Source organism: Leptodactylus fuscus, chromosome 7 (genome assembly GCF_031893055.1).
Source record: "Leptodactylus fuscus isolate aLepFus1 chromosome 7, aLepFus1.hap2, whole genome shotgun sequence".
Lineage (NCBI taxonomy): Eukaryota > Metazoa > Chordata > Amphibia > Anura > Leptodactylidae > Leptodactylus > Leptodactylus fuscus.
Genome location: NC_134271.1, coordinates 21,441,716 through 21,462,860, shown reverse-complemented (window position 1 = coordinate 21,462,860; position 21,145 = coordinate 21,441,716). Strand labels below are relative to the sequence as shown.

At 47.4% G+C, this 21,145-nt stretch overlaps 1 protein-coding gene across 4 annotated transcripts in view; it reads right to left on the bottom strand.

Moving 5' to 3' along the window:
- AP2A2 (adaptor related protein complex 2 subunit alpha 2) overlaps nt 1-21,145 on the bottom strand; it is a 46,348-nt gene that overhangs the window by 10,567 nt on the left and 14,636 nt on the right. For all 4 annotated transcript variants that reach the window (XM_075281253.1, XM_075281254.1, XM_075281255.1 and 1 more), the window contains exons 2-12: nt 20,859-20,927; nt 10,151-10,293; nt 8,990-9,183; nt 7,457-7,586; nt 6,341-6,442; nt 5,247-5,355; nt 3,117-3,267; nt 2,492-2,660; nt 1,927-2,064; nt 1,602-1,784; nt 809-906 (exon numbers count right to left, since the gene is read on the bottom strand). In XM_075281253.1, coding sequence (XP_075137354.1) covers nt 809-906; nt 1,602-1,784; nt 1,927-2,064; nt 2,492-2,660; nt 3,117-3,267; nt 5,247-5,355; nt 6,341-6,442; nt 7,457-7,586; nt 8,990-9,183; nt 10,151-10,293; nt 20,859-20,927 — 1,486 coding nt within the window. The remainder of the gene's footprint in view (nt 1-808; nt 907-1,601; nt 1,785-1,926; nt 2,065-2,491; nt 2,661-3,116; nt 3,268-5,246; nt 5,356-6,340; nt 6,443-7,456; nt 7,587-8,989; nt 9,184-10,150; nt 10,294-20,858; nt 20,928-21,145) is intronic.

The window sequence follows — 21,145 nt, the reverse complement described above, 5'->3', positions numbered from 1 at the left end:
GAGAGTGAATGACAACCAGTTCATAAAATAAAATAGTGCGATTAATGAGTTAATAAATGCATCCATATACTAGCCGTGTTTGAGTGATTTCTGGGCGTCTCTGGGAGCTCCTGGTATCTCCTGCATTTGTTTCATCTTCCTGCTATGTAACTTCCTTATTAACCCCTGTCACCCCCCCCTTCCCTCACTCTCCTCCCTCCACCCCTTCCTTCCTCACTCTCCTCCCTCCACCCCCTCCTTCCTCACTCTCCTCCCTCCACCCCTTCCTTCCTCACTCTCCTCCCTCCACCCCCTCCTTCCTCACTCTCCTCCCTCCACCCCCTCCTTCCTCACTCTCCTCCCTCGTTCCTCACTCTCCTCCCCCCCAGTCTCTCTAGCTATCCCCCACCCTTCCCTAGCTACCTATAGTAGTAGTGACGATCTGTTTCTGGAAATGGGTGACTGGATAATCAGAAAATGCCCTTGGGGCGGTCATGTGAAATTGGGATGGGTAAATATTTTTGATTAATATGTTATTTAGAAAGTAGTAGGGGGGAGGGCGTTTAGATTAGTGTAGGGATTTCCAGTTATCCCGAACAACCCCTTTAGGGTCAGTGCACACAGAGTTTTTTGGCACTGATTTAGACGCTGAATCCACCTCAAAAATCAGCCTCCAAAAAAGCCTCCCAATAGAGTTCTATTGCGAGGCTTTTTTGGAGGCTGATTTTGAGGCAGATTCAGTGTCAAAAACCGGTGCCAAAAAACTCTGTGTGCACTGACCCTTAAGGCTGGGGTCACATCCATCCATTGTGGGGAAGTATCTACATACCTAGATCGGGGGTCGCCAGCAATAAGGTTTCCGAACTCTCCCAAAATATATCCCCCAACTTTGACCAAATTTTCATGACAGGCAGGAGCCTGCAGAGCCTGAAAAAGATGTAGAGTTCAGAATGACATCTAGATATAGGAATGAATATATGTCACTTATACACATTGTGCATTATTTAAGGTTATAGTCACTACAGACTAGTACAGTCCAGGGATCAGCAACCTTCGGCCCTTCAGCTACTGTGAAGCTACAACTCCCATCATGCTCCATTCACTTCAATACAGTTCCAAGTATGCATGCTGGGAGTTGTAGTTTTACAACAGCTAGAGGGCTGAAGGTTACCTACCCCTGGACTAGTCAATGAAAGTTTTAGACCTGGTCGACTCCTTTACAAACTATAAAGGCCTGCCATTGGTCAGCCAAATAATTCTTCATTGTTCAAAATGTACCCATTGGATGTTTTGGATGAAACTTAATGAAATTCAACCTAATAGGAACTTGGCCATACACATATCAGCCAAACATGACACAGACAGGAATATGTCGTTCAACTATGAAGCTGGAGGTGACCTATATAACCGGACGCCGCTGTGCTTTGCATTTTCTGTAACTTCCATAAATACTATTTCCATGGGAGTTACGGAAACAGTGTCACGTTTATCTTTGTAATTTCTGACCACATTAGAGGAACGGAGAAGCTATGAAGGCTGCAGTAGGAATAACACTTTAAAGCAGGAGTCCTAGGCAATAACTGTGGCCACAGACGTACACCCATTTACATTACGTTTCTCACCTCAAACACCGTCTTGGCTGCATAACCCTGCACATCGTCTCTGTTGATGACAATCTGGATGACTCTGTACCAGACCTCTTCACTTACATAGTCCCCTGCTATGCGAATGAGATTGAGGATAGTGTCCACATACCACGTGTAGTCAACGGCATACTTCTCAGCCAAGATGGCTACCTTTAATACCTGCAATAAAGAAGAGAGGTATTCCATTTTCCTCCGAAGCTGTTTGATCATGGATAAACTGAGCACACAAAGATAAAGAGCAGCAAGAGAATCAATCATTATATATACGGTAGGTCTCCGTACACAAAACAAAGACACTCACAATCTCCTCACGAATGGAGTAATCGGCTGTCTCCAAGTAGTTCAGCATCTCTGCTACAATCTGCTGGGCGTTGCTCCTGTCACACATGGCGTACAAGAGATCCACGGCTCGCTGCCGCACACTGACGTCCCTTTCTGTCTGTAGAGTAAAAGGACAGTCATAAGTCTCAGCAAGACATATCCTTAAAGATAACCAGTCACACTGAAAATATAGATTGATATATGGTTTTGTAGGCAATGAGTCAGTATAACCTGTCATTTAGGAGTCCAGTGTGTGTTCCTATCGGTGACAACCATCCTTGCAAGTAGGACCACCCCCTGGACTCCTAAGTCCATAATAAGCAGGAATTAAATCTATATACAGTCTGCTCTATAAGATGAGACCTGGCTCTCAACCCTTCCAACCCCCCCCCCCCCCCCCCAAAACCAAAAAAAAGGATAGTGGTCCCACGTCCTCCATCCGAATGGAAGGGTACCTGTGCACCCCCATAGACTGACAGTCTAATCAGTTTCTCCAAACCATAAATGACTTTTCATATAGTGATAAGATGGACGCTCTCTCTTACCTTTAGTGCATTGATAACTGTTTCGATATGGGTCTTGACTGCTTCGTGCGAGAACTCCGAACTGGCCAGGGTGCACATGCTCTCCAATGCCAGGTAGCGCAGGTTGGTCTCCCGGTGCTGCAGGAACTGGCCCAGCTGGTTGCATGCCCGCACCAGCAGGTTGGGCTCACTGGAGAGCAGGACAGAAGAGACACATGGGCTATGTGTAATGGCCTGGTAGTCTGTAGTGCTGAAATCTCCCTTCGGAGCTGCAGAATTGGAAAGACCTGAATGCAGGCGGCATTTAGAGCTACGACAGAGGTTGACAGCTATGGAGTAAGGTGGTCTCGGTCAACCTCTCCCTCGCCAAACGTTGTCGAAGGATATAACCAGTGGACGGCTTTAAAGAAAGAATATCTAGACCAAGATCAAGTGGTGGGTGGGATCTGTACTTTGCTAAAAATTAATACAAACTCTCTCATTGCCAGTACTGTATAACAGTGTCAATGTGTTAAAATCTAATAGAAAGCCATATAAATATATACTCGTCAGATCAAATGGACAGGTAAAGTGTATGTATTGTCTAAACACTAAACGGCACTATGTGGTTCATCTATGCAAAGGTTTACCTAAAACCTGGTCTTACCTGTCATGGTAGATGATCAGGCTGATGGCCTCGAATAACACAGCATTCTTGGCATTTGAGTGCTGCACCTTCTTGGATTTTGGGGGTTCCTGGGCCTTATTGAGAATGGTCTCCAAGCATTCAGTCAGCCGTCCCCGGACTGCAGGGTCCTCTGCAAGCAACAAAAGAAACGAGTAAAACTCAATGATCCCATCGGTAGTAACAAGGTCCAGCTCTAACCATGTTATCTGTGGTTATAGGCAAGACTTGTTTCTATAAAACAGCCTTTCCTTTCATATATTTAGCCGTTGTTACTAATTTTGTTTCTATAAAATATACATTGGCAGGTTCCCCATGTCCACGACTGAGTGTCCAGCCTCTGACTTGAGCTGAGATTGCGCCGTTCCAATATTTATAGAGCATGTCCTATAAAATATCAGAACGGAACAGAGCATCAGAAGAGCCTTGGGCTGCACGCTCAGCTGTAGGCACGAACCTTAGACATTTACAGTTGCGCTCATTTCCTATCCACCTACAGGAGCAATGTGTTCCCTTCTCGGCTACGAGAGCACGTTGTATACACCAGGAGCTGCAGGAGAATTGTCCGGTCTCATCTCCAACAGCATGCATGCTCAACCAGGGCTCTGGTGGTGCGGGGCAGCGCAAGCTCATTCTCGTAGATAGGGGTCAAGCTTAAATCCTGCAAAAACCCTTAAGCAAGGAGGCCGAATCCCATTCAGCAGCCCTGTTCATGTCAACCACTTCACAATGGTATATACTCCACGTAATAGATATATTTAAGTCCTCCAAAGTCAAAATGGTTAAAAATTGAGGAAGGAGTAGAACAGACTACGATGACATGAAGGCTTGCAGATCCAAGTCATTGTGGCGTCTACAATATAAACAAGGAGAAGCCGAGACATTGTGCAGGCGACAGATCAGAAGTGTCTTCAGACAATATCATCACGTACACAAATACTCAGACGTCATGGCCGAAACTGCCAAATATCTGGTAACCAGGCTAAAGGATCCCTATTTTTCTTCTAGTGGCAGTGTTTTTATATAGACATCCGGACTGCAGTCTATATGGCATAGGTATATATAAAAGTCTTTATAGAGTTGTGGTGTCCTTCCTCATGGAGGGTGATGTGTGTTGCAAAACAACCAGATAGTATTGAATATGATTGTGCAACATTTTTTCTAATGTATAGAACACCACCCAGTGGTTGTGTTGTGAATTGCAGCTTCTTTAGGCTTCACCAGCATGTCAGAATAACATTGAATATATTCATCGGAAACTGGAGTTTGTTGCCAAATTAGGGCAGAGACAGGGATGGACACATCTGTAACATGTACAAAAACTCGCCACAGAAGCCCCCCCACTCTTCTAGTTATTAAAGGGGGTCCCAGCACCCATCGCTGAGAGCTCATATGTCCCTAAGGCAAGTCAACGTGTCCCTCTAACCCAAAAAGCAACTATAGGATCAATAGACCCAAAAACTAATGGATAAAAGTAGATAGACCCTGGCACAAGTAGGCCTGTAAACATTTTGCACATGACACGGATTCATTTTCCCCAGATGTCTTCTATTTTCGACTACGACAACTGGAATTGAACATCCTCTTACTGCGGACAGTGGAGGAAGGAGAAGACCCTGCTGGAGCCGGGCACAGGGCTCTAAAAAGGAGGGTGGAGAATATTATAGGGGGAATTTCTGGGTGCAGGGAACATTCACGTCTCCTAGATGGAGGCTAAGGCCTTATTCACACAATTGTTCTGTTTGCCATGATCAGCTGATTGGTAAGGATTAGAGATGAGCAAACACGGTTAGGAACAGCCGTTCCGAACAGCACGCTCCCATAGAAATGAATGGACGTAGCCGGCATGCGGGGGGTTAAGCGACCGGCCGCCAGCAAAGTGTACGTGCCAGCTGCTTCCATTCATTTCTATGGGAGCGTGCTGTTGGGAACAGCTGATCCAAACAATGTTCGCTCATCTCTAGTAAAGATGCCAGAAAAAAGAAAAAGCACCGATTTTGTTTCTAGTCGTCTGCACTAAGAATTACACGCGTCGTTCTCATTACAAAAATGTGTCATATCCAATTAATAGGTTATACCGCCATGTTGTGCGCCAGGATCGGCTCTTATTACCTGGGGGAGGGTAACACTGTAACAGCCTTAGCAATTTCACAGAGAGCCACGGAGCGGGAACAAAATAGTACGTATAATCCTGAAGGTCTGTGGAGGCCGAGGTGACGATCTGTAAATGGAAGCGTGAAAATGTCAGCGTGACAATGTATTTATACCGAAATCGTGCAGTCTTAGTGGAAATTGTGCTTTTAGAAACACTATGTAAGAAATTGAGGAATTTTGCTTTTCTCTATTCATATCTCTTTTCTCCATTTACTGTTGTGTTATTGTTGATTGCAAAATATCACTGGTTGTCTTGGAGACGATATAGTCTGCATGTCTGATATAATATATGGCGGATAACTGGGTGGGATGTTTCGCCTTTGTTACCCGTATCCTTGAAGTGAGAAATATTCTGGTTTTCACGGCTGTTCTGCGTTATTCTGAGACCCGTCATCACAGATGCCTCAGACTCCGTTCACACAGTCTTTTGAAGGATTTTGAAGTGGAATCCACCTCAAAAATCGGCCTCAGAAAACACCCATTCATTTCAATGGGAGTCAGTTGTAGATTTATGACAGCTAGAGGCGAAAAACGTGACATGACTTATCTTCAGATGGATTCCACAAACACGCTGCGATTTTGGAAATCACAGCTTATCAGTTGTATCTACTGTATGGAAATGTCGGCAGCTTCCCCGTAGATGTAGTTGTAACAAAGTCCAGGGAGGAAAACTCTGCGAACTTTCTTTTTACAGCGCTGCGGGAAGAACCGTAATGCGTTTTTTTCCCGCAGCGCTTTATAGCTGCGGATTGTCCCGTGGGGCCGTAGCCTAAAAATCCAAGGTGCAATAACAAGAAAATCTAGCTTTCAGTGAAAATAAAAAAGCAATATTACAAATCTTGCAATAAGTAGCGGAAAATAAAAGTACTTATATAATACGGGGAGGAATGTTATATGACTTGGAAGCGTTGCAGCACTTTGAAGGAGGTTTAGAACAAAAAGGTCTGACAAACCAAGACGTTTCCCTGCAGAGTCTCAGCAGACTGACACTATTGCTGGATGTTCTCCATCCACCAGACATCCTAACAAACAGCAAGTACATTTATTATTACCCTGCTCAGCCGGGACACTGCAAGGGAGACCGAGGTCTTGAACTCCTCAGGATTCTTCTGTGCCAAGGTAGTGATCAGACTGGTGGCTGCGGTGACTACACCCTACAAGACAGTGCAGAAAAAGTCAAGGGTAATAGCCAGAAGGCCGACATAATAAACCAGATATCATCCATGTTATATTAACATTCAGTTCCAATGTTCTAGGTCTTGAAGTCTCAGTCTTCCCCACTTCATAGCTATGGGGCAAGTAACTGTAGACATCTCCAATCACCGGAATAAACTAGAAATGAAGCAGCTTTATCCCCCAGATTGGTTGGGGATCACCTATTCAAAACGTAATGGCATACTCTAGTGAAGCCATCACTAGTGAAGCCATCACTGTGCTATGAGGGTTTCCTACTGATAACAAGGATAAGCATCTTATTACTGGGAGTCCAACATGTGAACACAGAAGTGGATTCCTATAGGAGTGAATGGAGCATCATCCAAAATGTCACTCAACGCCATCCCAAAACTAAGCAGACTGCATGGGGGTGGGGGACCAATCTGCAAAAACCCAGTCAGCAGCTGCTGTAACTAAAGGCAGCGGCTTCAGAAAATGGTGCCCATTGCTGTGAATAGGTGATCATGTAAAAGATGGACGCACCAAGTCAACAAGAGAAGTACTTTATAGTAGATCTCTGCTTTGACTAATAGATTTGGTAGGTTCTTAGCCCCGTTTCCCATCTACGTTCGGGCCCTATGAACTATGCAGAGAGAAAAATCCTGCAAGAAGCACTTTTCTCTCTGCATTTTGCATGCAGAAACCACATAGACCTCATTAAAGTCTATGTGGTCCGTGGGTTTCCTTAGGTAACCCATTTATGTGTATAAGTTTTTGTTCGGGGGGTCCTCAAGCAGACTCCCTGAACGGAAACCCGAATGCAGATGTGAACGGGGCCTAAGAGGAGGATCCGCACATACCATGCTCTGGCAGATGTGACCCATTCATGTATTATGAAGGGATCCATTACAATGGCTGCCAAGTAAGGCTTACATATCCCCTGATCCCTGAGAACTAGGGAAGTCATCTCCCATAGAAAAAGCAACTCCTTGAGAGGAGTCCATCTATCTTACCAGATGCTGATCATTGAGAAGATGAACCACCCTTGAGGTCCACTCATTGGTGAGTACCAGATCTGGAGATGTCCGATAGAGGCGCAGAAGGCAGAGAGCGGCGCTCTGTTTAACACTGTCCATTGTGTCCCTATTGGGTAGATCACACAGATCAGTAACAAACATTAAAAACATACAAATACGGTGAGAATATTCACAGTTCCATTACAATACACCGTAATAAACTGATAATACCAATGGAAAGAAACTTACAACACTACTGAGATTCTGACAGGGCTCCTTAGGATTTCACATATCAGAGGCAGCGTTGCCCAAATCTGAAATGAACCCAAATCTAATACATTGCCTGCTCGAGCAGGGCAGAAGTGTGTAGTACAATGTATTTTGTAAGCTTTTCGGCCACCTTTAATCCCTTTGCTGCCAGGACACTTACATTTTTTTGGCACACAGCTATGCTTTGTAAAAAATGTCCAAAAATTCATTGTGGTTAAAAGTTTTACCCTAAGAGAGGCACGCTACCTAATGAAACTAAAAGATCATACAGAACGCACACGCTTGGATCTGCAGAGACAATGAATAATGTAAACATCCGAGTCACAGACTAGAGAAATCGCCTGACCGGTCACATGGGGTGAAGTTCCTGCATCACCCCCCGGGGTCAGAGGAAGCCGGACAGGGAAAGAGAAGGCTGACAGGTTGTGAGCTTTCTTCCTGCTGTCACATGCAGTATAACCCCCAAATTCAACCCTTATAGAGGCGCAGAAAGTAAAATTTGTCATTCTATACTGCTCTGCACCAAGAGATACGTTTTAGCAGATAAAGGGGTTGTAGAAATGCACAGCGGCTTTCTTCAAAATACAGCGCCACGCGTTACATTTGGCAATGCAGCTCTGCCGTATTTACTTAGAGGACCTTTCATGTACTCTGACATTGGCACTGTTAAATTTTCACTATGCACCCCGGTGCCAGAGATATTAGTCCCATTGTTATTGGCACCGATATCCTTCCACTGTCAGAAGGGCAGGCCTGCAGCTCAGGATCATCGAGGACGTGTTCCTCACAGCCCAGTGATGACGTGGAGCTATATGGTTCACCCTTCTGACAGTGGAAGGATATCAGTGCCAGAACTAAAGGCACAGATATCTCTGGCATTGGGATGCATACCAGCGCAGCAGAGCGCGCGCTATATGGTGCACTAGGTTACTAGCATAGTAGATGTTACATCTATAAGCTACAATACCAGGCAACCAATGAACAAGTGTGTCATACTTGCCATATTTCTCCAATCTTTACAATACTATCCATCAGAGAAATCCAATATTTTCCTTTCCTAAAACATTGATCTGAATTAAACTTTCCTGGCCTATAATCTGCCAATATCATCGCACTTTTGTTTTCACAACTACTCCCCGATTCAGTAATTGTTCATGTCCATGGTGGGACCATTCCCACGAATGCTCCCACCACAAGATGCCACATGATAATAACATGTAAGAGAAATTATATAGTAACTTTTACTAAGCCAGGTCTTACCCAGCAACCAGTATCCTGGGAATCTCTCCAGCAAAGGCTTCTGCCATCTCTCGGCTCCCCACGTTGGCAATGCAGTGCAAGGCCAGTCCCATGAACGTGGGGTTGCGGCTCGATAGGTCATTTTTGATGGCATTGTTGATGAGTCGGATGAGTTCGCTGTTCGAGTTCACCAGCACGGAGATGAAGAGGTAACCCTGAAAGAGGCGCAAGTGGAAACTTTAACAAGGGGTTGTCCAGCGGGTGGGTGGGTGGGGGACTGATAAAGGGCTGAAAAGAAGTAAAAAATAAAAAGGAGCAGTCTCATCTTACCATTCACATTACTACTCAGATTCACCAACATACTCTCTGATCTGCTCCTTCTGACGCAAAGGCAGCTCAGCCATTCATTGGTTAAAGTAGATCTTTTTAACCCCTTCTAAGATTTCTGTAAGTTTTCTTTATTATTGAACAATCCCTTCAATAACATTTAACAAGTAGTTGGACTATACAGAGTCCAATATCTCTCCAATATGGATATTTTTGCATGTACTTTCTTATCCTATTGTACTATAGTACTAAATGACTAATTTAATTGTTGGGTGACCCCATAAACAAAGTTAATACACACGTCATTCAGACTCCAATATGGTCATGACTTCTGGGCATTTAAAGGATAAAATAAATTAATTGCACTCCATCTGCAAGTAAATCAGGCAAATGAAATGATCTAGTGTATGTGCCAACACCGGGTTGAGACGCAATCTGTCCTTCCCTCAATGTTCCTCACTCTGTAATGACTGTTGAGAACATACATAAGATGTATACCGGACTGCTACGACTCAGAGGAGTCTCACCGGCCACTGACAGGGGGCTATAGTCATGCCAAGGGTAGGAGAGAGGTAAAGAAACAGCCACATGGGAAGTACTGGAGCTCTATACATATCAATAGACAGCCCAAAAACATAGGCTGATATTTCTATATAAACATGTGGTATACCACATAGCCTTGTACACTCCTCAGCAGCTGTTCCAGTCTTTGCCTCAGGCCCCCACAGATGCCCAATATCCCAGGTGAGAAGATAGCAATGAAGAAATAAAGGGATATATATAAAACTGGCATGTCATTTTACAGCAGTTTCACATCTAAGCAAAGTGGGGGAGTATGGAAAGAAAACTACTTACAATCTGCTTCTCTGTGTATTTGTTGGAGCTGAGCAGATTTACCGCCTCCATGTGGCCAAAATCAATGTCATGGCCAAGTAAGAAGATGAACAGCAGCTTGCAGACGTATTTCTTCTTGCTGTAGCCATCTAAAGCTTTGTCTCCTGCGGAAGAAAAAGGAATAGGGAGGCAGTGAAGATCAAGAGAGAACGCAAAGCAAAAATGTACATTTACGTATAATCTATAGCAGTGACTACTTCTGTAATACTGAAAGGCAGAAAAAAAGAAAAAAGAAAAAAGGCACCGAGCCGACCAATGTGTAGTAATTTAGAACAGTGACTCAAGGTAAGCAGAATATTAGGCCGCTCACCTGGCAGGGTTGTATAGGATACAACAACCCTGATGGCATAAACATCGAATAGATTGGTAGGTCTAGGTAGCTGCAGGTCATACGCCAAGTGACGTCAAGGAACAACAATTAAGGACCGTCCTTCAATCAAGGAAAGGAGACCGCGCTCGCCCAAGAACCAACAAAATTTTATTATCACAGCATAACGCGTTTCGAGCTATAAAGCAGGAACCTTCAACCTAAAAGGTGAATTCTATGCACTTGAAAAAGAGCATTATAGCTCGAAACGCGTTGTGCTGTGATAATAAAATTTTGTTGGTTCTTGGGCGAGCGCGGTCTCCTTTCCTTGATTGAAGGACGGTCCTTAATTGTTACTTCTGTAATACTGTACAATAAAGCCTGACAGACGGGGCACGGGGGAGAGACGGGGCGCGGGGGAGAGACCAAGCTGACCTTAGTTTATTATAGGGGCTTCGGGCAGGTAAGATACAATAAGCTTCTACAAAAGTGGTATGAAGAAACAATAACTATATAAAATATTAAAGGAACACTAAACTGAATAATGAAAAGTAGAAGTGACCACGAAATAGTTGCTCTGACTGTCAGAGTATCGGGCGCAGTATGCTTGGAAAACCGCCGGATGAAAAGTGCTGCAAGTTCATCCTGCGATTTCAGGTTAAAACAGACGCCTGACTGATCCTATTATAGCTTAATCTGGTCCGTCAGGATCTGTCTGTGACCACTGCTGTAGTGGTCCGCATGTCCGTTGTTCTGGTCCTCCTACAGAGAACCTAGCGCAAGTCTACAGCACTTTCTGCATGACCCGGATATAGTCTTGAAGGAATTTTGCAAGGAACACAGGGGTTAAAATCCTGCTGACCTGTCTTCAGAAGGGGTGAGGTTAAGCAAAGAGGAGGGACTGAGGTCTGTAAAGCCAAATGACACCCACTTAGCTAGTAGACCCTAATTTATATCAACACTAAAAGGGCATGTAACTTTGGAGCAGCTGAAAAGGAAAAAAAAAAACTCAGATGATGTGTCTGCTCAGCCTTTCCAAAGTTATAAGCCCTTTTTTACGGTATTTTTGTGCAGAAGTCGGTCGGGTCCAAAATGCTTCCAAAACCAAAAAATAGTCCTGTGCTGGGGTCTTATATAGAAGCAGAAACCTACCAAGGTTAGTAGCCACAAAAGTATATTTCTGCTCCTATTAAACACGGCACTATTATTGGCTTTTGGGACATTTTGGACATGACAGCGTCCCTTCAAGCTCAGACTGGAACACATGTGGGGAGGATGGAAAAAATACAACATCTGTTGGCAGAAGCAAACCAATGACTACGTGACCTGCTATTACATACAGTGAGGGGCGGCCGGCATCAGGAGGGGGCAGCAGAGGAAGTGTCATCGAGAATTTATTGGAAAGCCTCCATAAGACACCAAATGTAAGTACGATTAAACATTAAGCATTGGCAGCTTACAGGCAACATGTGAATAAATATGAAGTGCTGTGCACGCCGGCCCACTGACCGAGCACACTCACATTCCTAACAGCGGGGAGGGGTCAACTTGGCCAATAAAGAGGAAAAAAAATAAAGTGCTGACTTAGATTCCTAGAACAGTAAAACTGCACAAGTATTCGGCTTCCACTATTACTCAGAGAGCTTTAACATATATACATATATATAATATAATATATATATATACATATACACACACCAAACCTCATGAATAGGAAACTAACTGCAGCCGGATCTGCGGGCAGCACATGATAGGGCAGGAAAAGATCAGGAGACATACACTCACCGGCCACTTTATTAGGTACACCATGCTAGTAACGGGTTGGACCCCCTTTTGCCTTCAGAACTGCCTCAATTCTTCATGGCATAGATTCAACAAGGTGCTGGAAGCATTCCTCAGAGATTTTGGTCCATATTGACATGATGGCATCACACAGTTGCCGCAGATTTGTCGGCTGCACATCCATGATGCGAATCTCCCGTTCCACCACATCCCAAAGATGCTCTATTGGATTGAGATCTGGTGACTGTGGAGGCCATTGGAGTACAGTGAACTCATTGTCATGTTCAAGAAACCAGTCTGAGATGATTCCAGCTTTATGACATGGCATTGCATTATCCTGCTGAAAGTAGCCATCAGATGTTGGGTACATTGTGGTCATACAGGGATGGACATGGTCAGCAACAATACTCAGGTAGGCTTTGGCGTTGCAACGATGCTCAATTGGTACCAAGGGGCCCAAAGAGTGCCAAGAAAATATTCCCCACACCATGACACCACTACCACCAGCCTGAACCGTTGATACAAGGCAGGATGGATCCATGCTTTCATGTTGTTGACGCCAAATTCTGACCCTACCATCCGAATGTCGCAGCAGAAATCGAGACTCATCAGACCAGGCAACGTTTTTCCAATCTTCAATTGTCCAATTTCGATGAGCTTGTGCAAATTGTAGCCTCAGTTTCCTGTTCTTAGCTGAAAGGAGTGGCACCCGGTGTGGTCTTCTGCTGCTGTAGCCCATCTGCCTCAAAGTTCGACGTACTGTGCGTTCAGAGATGCTCTTCTGGCTACCTTGGTTGTAACGGGTGGCTATTTGAGTCACTGTTGCCTTTCTATCAGCTCGAACCAGTCTGGCCATTCTCCTCTGACTTCTGGAATCAACAACGCATTTCCGCCCACAGAACTGCCGCTCACTGGATGTTTTTTTCTTTTTCGGACCATTCTCTGTAAACCCTAGGGATGGTTGTGCGTGAAAATCCCAGTAGATCAGCAGTTTCTGAAATACTCAGACCAGCCCTTCTGGCACCAACAACCATGCCACGTTCAAAGGCACTCAAATCACCTTTCTTCCCCATACTGATGCTCGGTTTGAACTGCAGGAGATTGTCTTGACCATGTCTATATGCCTAAATGCACTGAGTTGCCGCCATGTGATTGGCTGATTAGAAATTAAGTGTTAACGAGCAGTTGGACAGGTGTACCTAATAAAGTGGCCGGTGAGTGTATATAGTTTTATGATATAGGTTAAAGGGGTTTCCGAGGCAAAAAAAAGAGAGGGCCCTTCCTTAGGATTGATCATCAGTATCACATTAGTGCGGGTGCAACATCTTAGGAGCCCCCAATGAATAGGTGTTCTCAGCAGCAGAAAAAAAAAAATGAACAGGAAGCAGATAGCACTGTTCTCTGTGTAGTGGCCAGAGCAGGTAATGCAGATCATTTGCTATTCACCTGAATGGGAGCTAAGCTACAGCGACTCGGTTCCACCACTACACAGAGAACGGAGCTACATTTATGGCTATCATTAGCTGAACAGCTGATCAATGGGGCACCAGGTGTCAGACCCCCAACCCATATGATATTGATGACCCAACTTTAGCATATCCTTTCAGTAACATCAAGCAATGACATTGTCAGGGTAGGATCACACAGCTGAATCTTGTCCACAAAAACCTGCCTATAATCCATATTCCATGCATGATAAATAGGATTCTGTGACCCTATTCACATGCATTGAGAAATATCTGATTTCTGCAGATATGAGAGTCATTGGCATCCCACAAGTTTGCAATGGGGTAATCCTCGCGTGGATCCACATCACTGCAACATGCGTATTGAAGGGTCAGCCTCAAATAGCTTTTGTAGAAAACAGACATATCAGTGTGAACAACACACAGTTACAAAACCGAGCCGGGCTCCAGGCCAGAAGATCACGTCCGCCTGAGATATGACAGCATTCAATGAGAACCTGTAAATGTTCGGCTTTCTAGAAAGTGCACACATCGCTACGTAGATCAACTTATGGTTCCAAAGGTTAGGACAGCGACACAAAGTGCTCTTATCTGACCCATCATGTCCGGAGTCGCTCAACTTAAGCGTTAACTGAGGACAATGGGAGAGTATTAAGAGCAAGTGTAAAGTACAGGTAAAAGATTAAAAATAACAGCACATGAAGAATAGAAGCAGAGAGGGGTAAAGGGATGGGAGGACAAACGAGACACTTCAACGCCTCCAGGAGCCGAGTGATATCTTTAGTAGCCAGGCAACAAGAACTTTCATAGACAATAGGAAATAAACTACGGTGAATAGTTAGGAGGCAGCCGAGCATTTCAAGGCACATTGAGAGCCTGCCGCTACTAAACCTAACACGTTCTCAGTTATCATCAGAAGAAAGATGGCTGATGTTTACAGGGGAGCAGTGGTGGGGACCTCCATGTCTACAGAGGAGCAGTGGCGGGGAATCCGCTTGTTTAAGAGGAGCAGTGGCGGGGACCCCCTTGTCTACAGGGGAGCAGTGGCGGTGACCCGCTTGTCTACAGGGGAGCAGTGGTGAGCCGCTTGTCTACAGGGGAGCAGTGGTGAGCCGCTTGTCTACAGGGGAGCAGTGGTGAGCCGCTTGTCTACAGGGGAGCAGTGGTGAGCCGCTTGTCTACAGGGGAGCAGTGGTGAGCCGCTTGTCTACAGGGGAGCAGTGGTGAGCCGCTTGTCTACAGGGGAGCAGTGGTGAGCCGCTTGTCTACAGGGGAGCAGTGGTGAGCCGCTTGTCTACAGGGGAGCAGTGGTGAGCCGCTTGTCTACAGGGGAGCAGTGGTGAGCCGCTTGTCTACAGGGGAGCAGTGGTGAGCCGCTTGTCTACAGGGGAGCAGTGGTGGTGACCCGCTTGTCTACAGGGGAGCAGTGGTGGTGACCCGCTTGTCTACAGGGGAGCAGTGGTGGTGACCCGCTTGTCTACAGGGGAGCAGTGGTGGTGACCCGCTTGTCTACAGGGGAGCAGTGGTGGTGACCCGCTTGTCTACAGGGGAGCAGTGGTGGTGACCCGCTTGTCTACAGGGGAGCAGTGGTGGTGACCCGCTTGTCTACAGGGGAGCAGTGGTGGTGACCCGCTTGTCTACAGGGGAGCAGTGGTGGTGAGCCGCTTGTCTACAGGGGAGCAGTGGTGGTGAGCCGCTTGTCTACAGGGGAGCAGTGGTGGTGAGCCGCTTGTCTACAGGGGAGCAGTGGTGGTGAGCCGCTTGTCTACAGGGGAGCAGTGGTGGTGAGCCGCTTGTCTACAGGGGAGCAGTGGTGGTGAGCCGCTTGTCTACAGGGGAGCAGTGGTGAGCCGCTTGTCTACAGGGGAGCAGTGGTGAGCCGCTTGTCTACAGGGGAGCAGTGGTGAGCCGCTTGTCTACAGGGGAGCAGTGGTGAGCCGCTTGTCTACAGGGGAGCAGTGGTGAGCCGCTTGTCTACAGGGGAGCAGTGGTGAGCCGCTTGTCTACAGGGGAGCAGTGGTGAGCCGCTTGTCTACAGGGGAGCAGTGGTGAGCCGCTTGTCTACAGGGGAGCAGTGGTGAGCCGCTTGTCTACAGGGGAGCAGTGGTGAGCCGCTTGTCTACAGGGGAGCAGTGGTGAGCCGCTTGTCTACAGGGGAGCAGTGGTGAGCCGCTTGTCTACAGGGGAGCAGTGGTGAGCCGCTTGTCTACAGGGGAGCAGTGGTGAGCCGCTTGTCTACAGGGGAGCAGTGGTGAGCCGCTTGTCTACAGGGGAGCAGTGGTGAGCCGCTTGTCTACAGGGGAGCAGTGGTGAGCCGCTTGTCTACAGGGGAGCAGTGGTGAGCCGCTTGTCTACAGGGGAGCAGTGGTGAGCCGCTTGTCTACAGGGGAGCAGTGGTGAGCCGCTTGTCTACAGGGGAGCAGTGGTGAGCCGCTTGTCTACAGGGGAGCAGTGGTGAGCCGCTTGTCTACAGGGGAGCAGTGGTGAGCCGCTTGTCTACAGGGGAGCAGTGGTGAGCCGCTTGTCTACAGGGGAGCAGTGGTGAGCCGCTTGTCTACAGGGGAGCAGTGGTGAGCCGCTTGTCTACAGGGGAGCAGTGGTGAGCCGCTTGTCTACAGGGGAGCAGTGGTGAGCCGCTTGTCTACAGGGGAGCAGTGGTGAGCCGCTTGTCTACAGGGGAGCAGTGGTGAGCCGCTTGTCTACAGGGGAGCAGTGGTGAGCCGCTTGTCTACAGGGGAGCAGTGGTGAGCCGCTTGTCTACAGGGGAGCAGTGGTGAGCCGCTTGTCTACAGGGGAGCAGTGGTGAGCCGCTTGTCTACAGGGGAGCAGTGGTGAGCCGCTTGTCTACAGGGGAGCAGTGGTGAGCCGCTTGTCTACAGGGGAGCAGTGGTGAGCCGCTTGTCTACAGGGGAGCAGTGGTGAGCCGCTTGTCTACAGGGGAGCAGTGGTGAGCCGCTTGTCTACAGGGGAGCAGTGGTGAGCCGCTTGTCTACAGGGGAGCAGTGGTGAGCCGCTTGTCTACAGGGGAGCAGTGGTGAGCCGCTTGTCTACAGGGGAGCAGTGGTGAGCCGCTTGTCTACAGGGGAGCAGTGGTGAGCCGCTTGTCTACAGGGGAGCAGTGGTGAGCCGCTTGTCTACAGGGGAGCAGTGGTGACCCGCTTGTCTACAGGGGAGCAGTGGTGACCCGCTTGTCTACAGGGGAGCAGTGGTGAGCCGCTTGTCTACAGGGGAGCAGTGGTGACCCGCTTGTCTACAGGGGAGCAGTGGTGACCCGCTTGTCTACAGGGGAGCAGTGGTGACCCGCTTGTCTACAGGGGAGCAGTGGTGACCCGCTTGTCTACAGGGGAGCAGTGGTGACCCGCTTGTCTACAGGGGAGCAGTGGTGACCCGCTTGTCTACAGGGGAGCAGTGGTGACCCGCTTGTCTACAGGGGAGCAGTGGTGACCCGCTTGTCTACAGGGGAGCAGTGGTGACCCGCTTGTCTACAGGGGAGCAGTGGTGACCCGCTTGTCTACAGGGGAGCAGTGGTGACCCGCTTGTCTACAGGGGAGCAGTGGTGACCCGCTTGTCTACAGGGGAGCAGTGGTGACCCGCTTGTCTACAGGGGAGCAGTGGTGACCCGCTTGTCTACAGGGGAGCAGTCGTGACCCGCTTGTCTACAGGGGAGCAGTCGTGACCCGCTTGTCTACAGGGGAGCAGTCGTGACCCGCTTGTCTACAGGGGAGCAGTCGTGACCCGCTTGTCTACAGGGGAGCAGTCGTGACCCGCTTGTCTACAGGGGAGCAGTCGTGACCCGCTTGTCTACAGGGGAGCAGTCGTGACCCGCTTGTCTACAGGGGAGCAGTCGTGACCCGCTTGTCTACAGGGGAGCAGTCGTGACCCGCTTGTCTACAGGGGAGCAGTCGTGACCCGCTTGTCTACAGGGGAGCAGTCGTGACCCGCTTGTCTACAGGGGAGCAGTCGTGACCCGCTTGTCTACAGGGGAGCAGTCGTGACCCGCTTGTCTACAGTGGAGCAGTGGCAGGGACCCACTTGTTTACAGGGAGTAGTGACAGAGAACTGCTTGTTTACGGGGAGCAGTGGTAGGGACCCGCTTGTCTACAGGGGAGCAGTGGTGACCCGCTTGTCTACAGGGCAGCAGTGGTGACCCGCTTGTCTACAGGGAGTAGTGGCGGAGAACTGCTTGTTTATTCGGAGCAGTGGCGGGGACCAGCTTGTCTACAGGGGAGCAATGGTGGGGACCCACTTGTCTATAGGGGAGCAGTTGTGACCTGCTTGTTTATGGGGAGCAGTAGTGGTGACCAGCTTGTCTACAGGGGAGCAGGGGTGACCTGCTTGTTTATGGGGAGCAGTAGTGGTGACCTGTTTGTCTACAGGGGAGCAGGGGTGACCTGCTTGTTTATGGGGAGCAGTAGTGGTGAACCACTTGTCTACAGGTTACCACTGTAAGATACACCAATTGTAAAGGCCACAAAGGCCTTCTTACTGCAGTGAAAGCACGTGCCTGTGTCTTGGTGACTGCCCTGTACCCCTCGCCTTCTATTTCCCCACAGCAGAATTTTTCCTAGGTGAGAAATTCAACTTCAGGAATTTGAAGCTGAATTTTTCCAAATCCCTCACCTGCCAGACAGAATTTTCTGCCTCCTATTCACTGCAAGGGGATTTATTAAACGGAATTAGTCTAAAGATTAAGCATGACGCTTAATTATTTCACAAAAATCAGCTAATGGGGAAAGAATTAAAAAACAGCATTTGTCTCCCATTGAAATCAACGGAGACTGGCTTTAAGCAGAATTTGGAACTGATTTTAAGGAGGAACCCACCTCAAATTCAGCGTTATTCCTCTTATAAACACATTGACATTTGGGTGTTACCAATCCCTTGTCATAGGGGTGTGTCCGTACACAATGCGGTATGGTCAGTAGTAATTTGACGGTGTCACTGTATAGACGAACCCCATAACCGATAACAACTAGCGATCCAGTTACTCAAATTTGTAGGAAGAATTACAGAGGAACAGAGTCATAAGAAAAGATGGTCTACTGTTATAACATACGGAATCAAAGTATGTACTAAAAGGATAGGAGAGCGGACGGGTCCTCTAAAAAGCAGTGACAACTAAACGAACTGACGAAAAGTAATAGAAGACCTGATAGAGGTCACGGCTGCAGTACACGGTGTCCAGGCGCACAACATTTTCAGTTCACTCTGCATTTTCTTCAGAAAGGAAATCTTAGTTATCTGGTCGAGTTTCCTGTTTTTGATTTTCCGAGGAACTTCTCGGTGTGTCATTCTGATTTCTACAACCTCAGCTTTTTGCCTGGATGTCCTGTGACCTCACTCTATGCAATTCCTGCACTCCTATCTCCGCATATAGGAAGAGGACAATGTGATCAGGCAGGTTTTTTTTGGTAATGGGGGCGATTTTTGCACCCAGCTGAGATGTGATTGTGGAAATCTGAGCTGATGCCACTTTACTGTAAGGCATAGATAATGTAGATATCCTATACCCCATCAGGTGACAACTTGATGGGCTCAGCCTGGATACAAAACTAAAAAAAGCATAATATCAGTATAATACGGTCATATACCGGGGCAACACGGTGGCTCAGTAGTAGAGATGAGCGAGTACTGTTCGGATCAGCCGATCCGAATAGCACGCTCGCATAGAAATGAATGGACGTAGCCGGCACGCGGGGGGTTAAGCGGCCAGCCGGCGTCAAAGCGGAAATACCGAACACTATACTGATCCGAACAGTACTCGCTCATCTCTACTCAGTAGTAACCCATTACGGGTTACTAGCACATGTGGATAAACCTGATTAGTAAAGGTCCTGGTGTTTGCACCGCCACCAATAAACAGGGTGTCACCCTCCCACCCACCCAACATTTGAACAAGGGTTGGAGGTCAGACACTTAGTGCCACACCATTTATCTTTATGGAATAGAAAGCGTACAGCACGCCATTTTTTTCCTCAGTACCCCTGTTGTGATCTTTAGGTTTCAAGCAGTCAGACCCCCACTGAACAGACACTTCTTCTCTATCCCAGGGGTAGGGCAACCTTCGGCTCTCCGACTGTTGTAACACTACAATTCCCAACATGCATACTCGCTCTGCTGATCTTGGAACTTTCCAAAGAAGTGAATGGAGAACGTTGGGAGTTGTAGTTTCACAGCAGCTGGAGGGTCAAAGATCGCAGACCCCTGTCTATCCTATAGAGCAGGGGTAGGGAACCTTTGGCTGTCCAGCTGATGTGAAACTACAACTCCCAGCATGCTCCATTCACTTCCATGGGAGTTCCCAGAACAGCAGAGCGAGTATGCATGCTGGGAGTTGTAGTTTTGAAACAGCTGGAGCGCCGTACGTTCCCTACCCCTGCTATAGAGAATTTGGTAACCCATACCTTTATCGTGCACTGCTATAACCAGACAACCTCATCTCTGCTACATCCGTAGTCAGGTGCAGTCCTATAGGTTGCCCAACACAGTGAACTTTAGTCCGTTCCTTATACAGATAACAAGCTAAGAGACCGATAAAGCAACCTGCTAAATCAAAAGGGCACCGGGGTGTCTTATATACTCGCCGGTGACTAATAAGATGGCGTCTGAGATTAATAGGTTATGGCTGCCTAGTTTATTATGGAGAAAATGAGATTGTTCTGACAGTGGTGGATGAGCGAACGTTGCAGCGCCTCTGACAGCTCATCCTCCCAGTTGCTATGGCACTGGAATCTCTCGTCACGACATTAGGACGCTGCTATTCTGGAATCAGATTAACTCCTCGGTCTCCCATAGCGTGGCCGGAGCACTGCTACATATCATGAGGCCAATGGATGACAGGGACAATCTGCTGTCACACGGCACAACGCCTTTCGTATATATTTACTCTGCTACATAATGTATGCAGGAGGTAAACAAGGAGGAATCCAGCACGTGACGAGGACGGTGACATACTAGAATACAGTCTGTGCCGAGACCAGGACGGACGCAGGAGGAGAAGACGCAAATCCTTCATCTCGCTCTCCTGCAGTCTCATCTGTTACCGCATATTGATGATGGGATGGCGAGCCGTAAATCACAGGAGGATATTCATCCACAGCATCTCAGTACATACCCTTAAACTTAGAGCGAATGTTGGCCAGTTCCTTGTTTATCCTCTTTATTTCCGCTTCTTTGCTTTTACCTGAAACGAGATAAGAAACAGGTTTATAATCACCGGATCTACGAGGAGCTCAATGGCCGTATCAGCTCGGGGCTATTACCAGTGGACAACCCCTGTAGAGCAGATTTAAAGGGGCTCTATCACTGGATTTTCGCTATTTTAGATAAACATATGTCTGAATAGCCTTTAAAAAGGCTATTTAAGTCCTGCTAATCACTTGTTAAAAGACGCCTCCCGTT